The sequence below is a fragment of the Globicephala melas genome, chromosome 2 (genome assembly GCF_963455315.2).
Source record: "Globicephala melas chromosome 2, mGloMel1.2, whole genome shotgun sequence".
In the NCBI taxonomy this organism is placed as follows: Eukaryota; Metazoa; Chordata; class Mammalia; order Artiodactyla; family Delphinidae; genus Globicephala; species Globicephala melas.
The window spans coordinates 155,139,449-155,151,831 of NC_083315.2; the positions used below are offsets into that span (position 1 = coordinate 155,139,449).

Here is a 12,383-nt window from a genome sequence, read left to right on the forward strand (position 1 = left end):
AGGAGATTAGTTTCATCACTGAGCTCATAAATGGCCTCTTTCCTCCACCCCTGTTCCATTCGTGACAAATTTATTAGTTCTTTCTAACAATGAAATGAGAACCAGGGATTTCAATTACCACCAGAATGTAGTAAAGGCATGGAGTCCCTTGCAGGTAGTATTTTTCTATTTCATTTTATGGGCAAATATAGAAACATTGTTAACAGACATTAAATGTTATTTATTAGCATGCTAATAAGTCTTCACACTTTTAAAAGTAAACACTGAACTTCTAACAAATTAAACTTAGAATAGTAAGTGTAAAGCAGATACTCTGGAAAAGGAATGCACTTCAGAAATAATTTTTTAAAACCAAAGTAATCACTGAGTATGATAAAAAGACAAAGATATAAGAGGAGATGCTTATTAGTCATTCTTTCAGCTCAGTTTAGTTTTATCACCTTTTGCACAATTTAAAATTTATGCAAACGTTTTCAATGTTGCCTTTAATTTTTGCCAGAATATTTTGAACCTGGCTTAAAACTGAAATTGAAGAAGCCCAAGGAGGGCTTTAATAACAACTTTCTTCAGTCTGTTTATTTAAAACATGATGAATAAGCAAAAAGAAAAGGTGCAGAACTGAAAAAGAAAAATGATCCCTTCTCCTTCCTAGAAGTGTTCAAGATTACTGGATTGTTCATAATCTTGCACCAGGAATTAAAATCTTTCTCACATGCCAATAGCTAAATATACATATAACACTGTCCAGTCACCATATACATGTGAGCTTAGAGCCTAAGGGTTTATAAGTAGTTTTAAAGTTATAGAAAGGCAGGAAGAAGTTTCACTACTATTAAGACCCCAGTGTCGCCTGACTTATTTAATGCGCTCTCTCAAAATTGTTTAGCTTCTTAGTCTTTTTCTTGAGGAAGTAGGAGGTCAGTTAGTATTTTACCACACTAAATGCTTAATATCTTTACTAACAAATCATTCTCATAGAAAAAAATAGAAGAAATTTAAAGGAACATTTAAAGAAATGCCAGGAACCTAAACAAACAAACAAAAAAAGTGAAGAAATTCTGTTCTCCATAAGCTCACAAGGCATTTAAGCACAGTAGCACAGAAGACAAGCGAATTCGAACGCAAGTACCAGCCTGGCCACTAACTGGCTGAGCAAGCTATGCGCCTTAGCTTTTTTATCTGTAAGATGAGAATAAAAGTATCTATCTTATAGAATTGTTGCGAGGAATAAATGACATACATTTAGAAGTTTTAGCAGTGTATGACACAAAAGAATTGTCTGGTAGCTATTAATATCATTCATTAACAAGACAGAGGGTGATTTTTTTTCTTCTCTAATGTACAGATCATCACCCTTTGGGGTTGATTTAGCACAATCTTGACAGGAATTAACAAATGCTAAATAAGTATTTGTTAATAGATTGAAACATAACATTAGTGAGTTTCCAAGATCCCAGACTGGGGAAATCCTCTGTTTCTTTATATTCTGGAAGATCAGCCAGGGATGGGAATTGGAGATAGCCCTTGAAGCGAGGACTACAGTTTCTTTCAATGATCTCCTATTAATACTTTGAACCTCAGAGATTCGTTTTATGAGTCAGCAGAAATTGTTTCACCCAGATATATATTACTGCTGAGCATTTATTTCCAAATCTGTTGTACATCACAGTCATTACTTAAAATATTGCTTTTCACAACTGTCACTGTTATCAGGAGATGGAAGACAATATAGAGAACACAATGTTATGCCCTAAATGTTTGTGTCTCCCCAAAACTCATAGAATGAAATCCTAATCTTCAATGTGATGATTTTAGGAGGTGGGGCCTTTGGGAAGGGATTAGGTCAGAGGTGGAGTCCTCATGAAAGGATCATGCCCTTATAAAAGAGACTCCAGAGCGCTCTCTGTCTGCTGTGAACCAGGAAGCACGCCGGATACTGAATCTGAATCTGCCAACGTAAATACTGAATACACGTAGTGAATCTGCCTTGATCTTAGACTGCCCAGCCTTCAGAACTGTGAGAAACGGGACTTCCCTGGTGGCGCAGTGGTTAAGAATCCGCCTGCCAATGCAGGGGACATGGGCTCAAGCCCTGGTCCGGGAAGATTCCCACATGCCACGGAGCAACAAAGCCTGTGTGCCATAACTACGACTGTGTGCCACAACAAAGCCTGTGAGCCTGCACTCTAGAGCCCGTGAGCCACAATTACTGAGCCCATGTGCCGCAACTACCGAAGCCCACGTACCTAGAGCCCGTGCTCCGCAACAAGAGAAGCCACTGCAATGAGAAGCCCGCACACCGCAACGAGGAGTAGCCCCTGCTCACCGCAACTAGAGAAAGCCCAAGTGCAGCAACGAAGACCCAACGCAGCCCAAAATAAGTAAAATAAATAAATTTATAAAAAAAGAACTGTGAGAAACAAACGTTTCTAGTTTAAACCACTCAGTCTCTGGTATTTTTGTTATAGCAGCCCGAAGGGCCTAGACACATGGTTAGTTGTCCAAAGTTTGAGGCCCATTTAGGGATGTGACAGGAGAAGAACAAGCACATACACGTTATGGAGCATGGTATTGAAATGATCACTCAAACTGCAACCCAGGTGAAATTGCCCCAAATCGTAAGGCGACAGTTGACTCTGGAAACATGGCAAGAACTCCCAGACAAGTTCAACACTTGCAAAACGTCATAACATGCTTAGATGGTTTTCATTTTTCCCAAGAAAATGAAAGTTGTTCTTTACATCAGGCCCAGTGCCCAAGGAAACCAGAGCTTGGATTCTGATGAAGGTACCAGGGGATGTTTTCTGGAAGTGTTGCTTTTTATGGTGTCAACTGCGAAAGGGATGGTGTATGGAGACAGATAAAATAAATTCCCCCCTTGTGGCAGCAATTTACAAAATCTGCAACACATACTTAGTTCATTTTCACTACTGAGTTTTTAGTAAACCTTATGTCACAGGGTAAAATCTGGGCTTTTGAGTTCAAAGACTACACTTTGTCTTTGCATTTTTAAAATGTTTCCAAATGGCGTCTGTTTTTTAGAAGCTTTTTAAGAAGCTTGATTCAAGGAGACTGCTGAATCTTTAGGACTTCTGCTTTGCACCCCTTTGGATAAACAAAACCAGCCACAGTTTTACATTTTTTATTCTCAAAAGAAAACAATCTAGTCAATCAACTTCCATACACTCAGACACAAGAATACTTCACTCTCAGGGTATTCTATTTTCCATTTTTATTGTCATAAATTTCAAATTAAAATTAAGTTGCAAATTTCACGTGAAAGAGGGTGATAAAATTTAATGATCACTAAAATTTCAAGTGGAATCTATTTTACTGATCTTCGTTCTCTGCTCTCCTGAGGCCTCTTGACATAGTAAATTGAAGTGTGCAAATCTAATTGGCTGAGACCCTGCTTGACCCTAATATAGACTGCTAACGTTTTATCTCTGCTGAGAACTGATACCAAATTTAAGGCTTGGTAAGCCTCTTCACCTTTTGAGAAAATAGAGATTTTAATGAGCCATTAAGTCACAAAGCCCTGAAAGGGGCAAAGTGTTGCCCAAGCCTCCATCCCCTATAATCGCCCATGTTTTAAGTCATTGCTTAGGACCATTATTTTTTAATCATACAGCAGACAAAGGAAAAGATACAAAGAGATTTGCCTACATTTTGAAGACTGCATCTTGGGAAGAATAAGTACATATGCATTACATTTTTGTTTCTGGAATTATAGAAGTTCCATTATAACTCTCAGGAATTATCCGAGGTTATGATAAGCAGGATATTGCATTTACCTCCCAGTTTAATAAAGCCTTAAAGAGTCAATCCCAGTTCACCAATTTATTCAAATTGGGACTTCTAAAAACATACTTTAGTATCTCCCAAGCTAATGAGAATTTCTGGGGAAATTTAAGAATCTCTTTTACTAATCCTTCAACTCTTCTGGAGATCCAGTGTTAGGACGCAGCATCCCACATCACCCTCACTTTCCCTTCTAAAGTAACTCAGGGACTCTTAGCTACCCCATCCCTGCTTTCTATCCACAATCTCTAAATTCCCCAAACCACAACCTAGTTTGAAAATTCAGGTTTGGACATTCTACAGTCAGGCAGAAATGACTGACAGCAAAGCCACAGAGACTACCCAGTTGGTCTGTCACTAGCCCACTTTAACCCATGGTTGCTTACTAGGGGAGGACTGCATCTACTGGGATTACTGAGCAGTTAATGTTCTATACTGTCAGCCTCTGCCAGGGCAATTTATTTGCCCATGTCAGTTTTCTGTCTTTGGTGGGTTTTCTTGCCTAGTTTATCTCCAACGATGTGACTGCCAACTCTACACTGGAATTCTTTTCCATAATGTAATACAACTATATTAATATTTATTAGACTTGTTCCAAAAGAACTAAGAAATTCGAGTTCTATTTTTTCCTTCAAAACACCACACTGCCATAGCCTACTCTATAAGTAGCTGTAATGAAGTAATGACTGAGGAAAAGATTATCTTCTCCTTCCAGCTCATTTCAGATGTTTGTGCCTAAGCATTATTTAAATGACAAAAACAAAAATCAAACACCTGCCCCTCAACTCCCAAAACATTTCTAAAAAACTAAAATCTTTCAAACAGAAGATCTCAGAATATATTTTTAAAAAGCTGTCTAGGACAGAAATTAAACATAATTACAGGTCATCTGAAAAACAACAAGTCGATAGTGCCACTTAATGTCCTTCAAGGGCATAGCTTCTGAAATGTCTCCAAAAAAATTACTTTTTTAAAGAACATAAACCCAATTTAAAAAAATTAAATGAAGGATTCAGCTCATTTTAAATGAAAGTACTGATACTGAAGAAAGTGTCCAGAAACACTTTTAGATTATAGATACTACAATTAAAATGTTCCCTTTTTCCTCTTAAAATGATGAGACTGATATTCATATGTAGCCCACATAGTCAATTTCATTACTGCCATATTGTGACTTTTTTCACTTTTTCATTATATTTAGTAGCTATCCAAAGATGTAACATTTCCTTTAGCACAATCATGGTTGCCTAGTGGAAGAGAGAGGAAGAGAGGAGAGGAAGAGGGAGGGGAAAGGGGAGGCAAGGAGACGGTGAGGGAGTGGCTCCACGAGGGCAGGTCTCATGAAGGCAAGGATGTTTACTGTTTCAATGCCCAGCATGCAGCATGCCTGGTACACAGTAGGTGCAAATAAATAGTCCGCGTGTGGAATTCATATTTATGGAGGACCTGCCAGATACCAAGGTTTAAACATTTCTAACCATAGTTAATCCTCTCAACAGTCTTATGAAGTCACCAATATTATTGTCCCCAATTTATATATATGAATACTGCCTCGAAATAACCTAAAGATGGCCTAGTAAAAGAGGACAATGAATAGAAAAACTCGTGTTCATAATCATCTATTTTTATCTCATTTAAAATAAAACCAAAAGCCAGATTACGTAAGTCAGAAGAAGACGAGGGGCACATGTATATTCCAGACACTCTGTTAAGTGACTGTCATAGGTAGCACTTTGAAGCTTTTCATAACGAAGCATGATACTCTTTTGGTGTGCTTTGCATTCTGGGGTTCACAAAGTGAAACGGGGGAGGAAAGCAAGAAACTGGTGAAAGGTGAGCCAGGTAGGCTGGAAATTTAAAAAATAAAAACAACAGCAACCTTACCACGAGCAGCCATCACACGTAAGGTGTCAGTCACTGAATACTTTTCAACTAAAGTGAGGAAGAATGGATTATCTTTTGTGTCTATTTAAAATGTTTCAGCTGATCTGCAGCGGATTAAAGAAGGGATTTGCTTGTTTCAACGTACCTCAAACCCATATGCAAATAGGACTGTGATACTGTGTCGCACATTTATAGTCAAAGACAATACTTTGTTTTTAAGAAGAGCAGCACAATGTAACTGCAAATGAATGTGTCACACACACACACACACACACGCACACGCACACACACGCACGCACGCACACACACAAAGCCAGACAACGTTAAGCTCCAGTGAAGAATTTTGGTAATTACCAGCTGTATTGTAAAAATCACCCAATATGTTTGTCTCCATTGTTTGTGATTCCTCTGAAGATTGAAAACACTCTCCTCTCTGCTGCTGTCCCCACCCTCGCCATTTTATCCTTTCCTGTTCCCACCGACTCCTACCACTGTGACAAATTACTCACTTACTGACCTTTTGTTTCAATATTACATTCATGGAGGGAGGGAGAGCAGAACAGGATACAGAGAAGGAGGGAGAGTGAAAGTAACTGTATGTGTGTGTTTGTGTGTGTGTATGTATGTGTACAGGAATGACAGAACTTGGAAGTCGCCCCCCAGTTTTTTAAACAAAAATGAACTCTAGGACAGGGATGGTGGTTGTTTTTTAATGGGTAGACCTTAAAGAGAACCAGGAATAGGTTCTGTGTAAATAAGAGACCAGCAGGGTGGTATTCATTTGTTTGTTTAGTCAACAGAAATTTAATGAGTACCTACTATGGAAAGGCATTATGCTACCTAGTGGATATTTACAAAAGTGAATGATTTGTTTCATAAATATGATAGGAAATTACAATTTTTTATTTTAAAATAAATTTTTATTTTAAAAGCTAAACCCCTTAGCTAAGTGGATTCAAGGATTAAACAAATATTTATTCAGCTTTACTGATTATTTGCCCTTTGAAATATTATTTGTTAAGCTTCATGACACTATGCTCTCTAGAATTTATTTTCTTTAGATCTTAGACTTCTTTGCAGGATTTTCATCCTTAGCCTGTTATTTAAGTGTTGGTGTTCCACAGGGTTAAGTTTTCATTTCTTTATTCTACATACTTCCCTGGGAGTTCTCATTGCTCCTATGACTTTTATTTATTTTTTAAAATTTATTTATTATTTATTTTTGACTGTGTCGGGTCTTAGTTGCGGCACTCGGGATCTTCGTTGAGGCATGCGGGCTCTTCATCGTGGTGCATGGGCTTCTCTCTAGTTGTGGTGTGCGGGCTCCAGGGCGTGTGGGCTCTGTAGTTTGCGGCACGTGGGCTCTCTCGTTGAGGCACGTGAGCTCAGTTGCCCCGTGGCATGTGGGATCTATAGTTCCCTGATCAGGGATCGAACCCCTGTCCCCTGCATCATAAGGCGGATTCTTTGCCACTGGACCACCAGGGAAGTCCCACTCCTATGACTTTTAGTATCATCTCTATGTGATACAGAGACCAGATCTGATGACACCAAATTCTGCATGTCCAGTTCAATATAGGACATTGCCACCTGGATGTTTCAAGGTGCCCAAACTCAGAATACCATAAAATTGAACTAATCAACTTCCTCTTATCTCATGACCTAGCACAGCCATCCATGAAGTTGCCCAATCAAGAAACCGAAGAGTCATTCTTAACTCCTTTCTTTATACTCCCTAACAATCTAAAAGTTCCCTAAATTTTTATATCCTAAATTATACTAAGAAACCACCCATTCCTCTTCACACACTCTGCTACCACCCAATCCAAGTCACTGTCATCTCTTGGCAACATTCTCACGAACACTTGCTTAATTGGTCTCCCTGGTTTCAATCTTGCCTGCCCCCAATGGTTTTGGACTTTATAGCCAGTTACTTGTTAAAAGTGAAAATTTGATCACATTGTTCTCTTGTTTCAAACCCTTTACTGGCTTCCCATATACTAAAGGTAAAATTCCAACTCCTTTATGAGATCCTTTAGACCTCTGTTAACCTTACAAACTCTTGTCTTGCCTCTCCTCTCTCAGGCACTATACTCCACCACACTGAAATTCTTTCAGTTCCTTAAACATGAAATTGATGCTTTTACCTCACGCATTCCCATATCCTTCGCACTGCCTAAAACTTACCTTTACTCCAAACCCACCAATGCTAACTCCTGATTATCATTTAAATACTGGCTTCCTTTGGGAAGCCAACTTGGGTTGCCACTCCACCCCTGCTCAACCTACCCACCTTCAACCCCCTGTACTTGCACCCAACCTACCTGTATCTCTACCAAAGATAGGTCCTGTTATATGTTCCCACAATGATGTATACATCCTCTCTAATATCATTTTTTAATATTTTATTATAAACATCTATTTAAAATTCTTTTTCATTAATTCTGGTATAAAGGGCAACAAACTATCTAGCATAAGCAACTTGCCCAGTACAGTGCCTTGCACAGAACTGGTGGTACTCAATAAATATTTGTTCAATGAGTAAATGGAGCACCTTTTATTTAAAGGAACTGGGAAGTGTTTAGAGATAAATAAACACCTCCTACCCTTAAGGAGGATAACATTAAATGTAGAATGGCTGTTATACGTAATTATATGATGATAATGAGTAAATAAAATTGACTTCAATTTGGATACATGGGGATTTGCTAACACTGTAAATTGTAATGAAACATTTAGCTCTCCCTTCTGGGATAATCTAATGCACACTAAACACTTCTGGAAGACAGTTTTACGATTTTATATTACAGATAAGAAAATAGGCACAGCAAAATTACTCAAGGTTACCTAGTGATTCATAAGCAGAGCCAAGATTTAAAACTCAAAGTGGTCAATATCCAGTACTTAGTGCTATAATTTTTTGTTTTGTTTTGTTTTTTGTTTTTGCGGTACGCGGGCCTCTCACTGCTGTGGCCTCTCCTGTTGCGGAGCACAGGCTCCGGACGCGCAGGCTCAGCGGCATGGCTTATGGGCCTCCGCGGCATGTGGGACCTTCCCGGACCGGGGCACGAACCCACGTCCCCTGCATCAGCAGACGGACTCTCAACCACTGAGCCACCAGGGAAGCCCAGTGCTATAATTTTTTAAAAACTACTTTTTCTTTTTCTCCCCAAAGTTCTATTTTGTGATTGTAAGACTTCTACCTATATACTTTAATAATCTTCTCAAAAATATCACCTGTAATATTTATAGTTGAATATGGAAACTCAGGAATGGAGGCCCTTTTCGATGGATTTTCCTCTAGTCTTTAAAATACAAGGCTTTGTGTGATGTGTCCCTGCACGCTCGTACACTCTGAGAGGTAGTAAGCTCCTTCTTTGCTCTTAACAGTGTTAGTATTGGGCACTAATTGCCACTACAAAGGGCAAACGTTGAACTCTTCTGCTCTTGGACATCAGGTTGGACACTATGTTTAAACATCCATAGTCAGCTGGCTGGTGCATTCTAGTGCACTCAATGGACGTTTCGGTAGAAAATGCTGCCAGTACTTAATAAATACTCGAGAAACAACATAGGCTATTACATTTAACAGGATTTCTGGTTCTAACATTCATACTGTGAGAGAAATAAACTAAAAAAAGGTTTATGATGCCATTTCAAAAGGCCAGATATGTACTAAGTACTCAATAAATATGTTTATTCTCATTGTGGTATTCTGGGGCCAATGGTAAACTTAATGCATAACCAAAATGCATAATAAAGCCTTAATCACCTTCTCACTATATACAATTAGTACACATATATACCTTTGCTCTTTATAACAATAAGCATTGCTGACATTAATTTCTCAGAGATAGACAGGGCAAGTATACACTTGAGATTTTTTTCGTAACCCCAGACTGAACTTTCTTTTTTTTCTTTTTCTTTTTTTTTTTTTTTTTGTGGTACGCGGGCCTCTCACTGTTGTGGCCTCTCCCATTGCGGAGCACAGGCTCCGGATGCCTAGGCTCAGCGGCCATGGCTCACGGGCCCAGCCGCTCTGCGGCATGTGGGATCTTCCCGGATCGGGGCACAAACCCGTGTCCCCTGCATCGGCAGGCGGACTCTTAACCACTGCGCCACCAGGGAAGCCCTGAACTTTCTTTTTATACCTGAATACAACACAAGATGTTAGAAGAATTCAACCTGTACAAATTGTGGCTAACACTTGCTACTTTTATTAGGTATGCAGAACACACCCCTCTTAATCATTCTTCAGTTCAATTACACAATTTTCTCTCACCAGATACAACATCAAATAGAAGAACCCCCAATTAAAGAACATTTCTCTTGCTCTTTGAGCTTTGCTTACCCCATCTTTTGTTCACCAGAAGCAAACATCTCTACCTCTAAAGCACTCAAGCCAGCTCATTATATCACTCTCCAGTCTTGCCTTGCAGCTCCAGGCCCAGGAAGAACTTTAAATGTCCAAAGTATTTACTGTTCTTAATCCCCATTGTGACGTTAAGTGAATTGGTTCTGTCATGTGAGTATAACTGATTTTGTTTCCCCTAATAAAGATAGACACTCGAGTTACCCATTTGTAAGCTACCCCAATGTAAAAGGAAGAGAGAACTTCTGTTAGATGTTAAGTTAACATCAATTGCTCATACCATGGAAATGTCAATTAAAACTCTAGTGCAATCTTTCAAACACAATTTTCCAGTCCAAGAAATGTGTATACATCCATAGTGAACGGAGAGGCATACAAGGATAAGCTCAATATATGTGTTAATACTGTTGGTTAGTCATTAGTAGATGGTATTCATGGAGTCAGAATACTTTTGATCTTCACTTGAAAATGTAGATTCCATGAATTCATCCTCATTCATTAGCCCTGCTTTTGGAGAAAGGACTTTGTAAAGATGTTGCTTTCATTTCCTAATGCTGCAGTTCCTACTAAGCTATACCAGGGAATAAAGGTTCCTTTCAAGAGTAGCACAGAGACTGAGTTGGCTTCCTGCTTTCAGAGATTATAAATGTTCTCAAACACTTCCAAAATGAAGCAAATTCCAACTTGGGTTTCAAAGATCTTTTTATTTATTTATTTTTTTACTCCATTTGCCTTAGTGGTCTGAATGTGACAATAATGAAGGCTAACAGAGTAAAAACAAATGTTTAAACCAAAGATACCTGCCCTATTGGAGAATTTACTTTACCTGCAGAGATTCCATTTCTTCATCTTTTCTGTGAGTCTCCTCCAGCAGATCTATAATAAGAAAGTAAAATATCCATCAAAATACAATGTCAAAATGCATTGCCTCTTACTTTCAAACTTGATTCAGTCAGTAGCTTGTATAAACCGTTGTCCGGAAAGAGAATTTGATATATTTAAGTATAAGAAGCAACATGAAAGAAATGCCCTCTGATCCCAACTGGTGACATGCGGTAGAGATCTGGATTCTGCCAAACCTAAGCTAGCTAAGAAGCCCTGGGAGGTCCTAGGTCTGGTGGCGATACCAGAAAATGAGACCAACTCAGTTACAAATCCAAAATCATACCAATGTTTTAGAAATCTGGCCTAATGCTTATGTAACTCAAAAGCAACACAAAATTTTCTTTAAAAAAAAAACCTTTTTTTGTTTGAAAGAAAAAAATAGAAACAAACCATTCGCTCTTAAAATAAGCTCCCAAGCCAAGTTCCACCTCCAGAGTCAATTTTTTAACCAAATTAAAACACCCTGGAATAATGGGTGTGATTAATGGACGTAGAACACCACCTTAACTGTAAACTCATATTAATTATCATTTCACACTGAGAGGGTGGGAAGCATTGATGCTACATCTGACCAACTGTCTGGCACCATCTCAGAGAAATTAGTGGCTGGAAGAGAGTTCTGTCTAAATGCATGCGTATAACCATGGTATCTCAGTGCCCTAGACTAATTTATGAACTTGCTATAAAGGAAAATGAATTTGGCAAGCAGAATTTTCTGCCTGCAGCTATACCACCTTGCGCTATGATCTTATTAGATCTCACAAACCTAAAGAGGGCTGGGCTGAGTTAGAACTTGGATGAAAACTGGCAAGAAATACCTACAGCAGCGCACATTAACATTAGCATTTGCCTTACCCTGTGATTGATATAGCTTACCAAGAGGCTGTGCTGCATAAAAGGAAAATATAATGTACAGAAATTCAATAGGTACCCCAGAAAGGCAAATGCAAATGTTTTTAGCAAGTGCTACTAGATGGAGCGGGAAGCAGTAATATACTGGGTAACCAAGTCATGCTGGTATATGTCCTAACTGGACAGGCAATATCCTGAAACTTCAGGAGACCTGGTAGATGATATAATTGATGGTGATGGCCCTTTGAGATTGCACAGCTAAGAGAAATACAGAGGAGTGGCAAGCAGTCCCCTCAAGACACAGGGTACTGGGATTAAGGATGAAAGTTCGTTTTTGCTATCTGTAGCCGGCTGATGTTGGCTCCCCAAACACCCACACTCAGAGTTATATCAAGAAAGTTACAGGAGCATGCCAATGTATTAGGGTGTATTTTTAAAGTGTTTTCTGTTGGCACATCAGGATTTTTAGCTATATGGTACAGAAAGCAACTTGGGGTGTGGTAAATTAAGTGCCCTCAATCATTCCTCTTTCTGCATCCTTATGCAATTGCATTGCGACATTGTAACTACTTCCATCAAGAGGTCACAT

At 38.9% G+C, this 12,383-nt stretch overlaps 1 protein-coding gene across 1 annotated transcript in view; it reads right to left on the reverse strand.

Moving 5' to 3' along the window:
- The window catches only part of CEP128 (centrosomal protein 128), a 437,527-nt gene that overhangs the window by 66,071 nt on the left and 359,073 nt on the right, over nucleotides 1–12,383 (reverse strand). Inside the window, exon 19 of the mRNA XM_060293645.1 lies at nucleotides 10,884–10,933. Within this exon, the coding sequence (XP_060149628.1) occupies nucleotides 10,884–10,933 (50 nt within the window). The remainder of the gene's footprint in view (nucleotides 1–10,883; nucleotides 10,934–12,383) is intronic.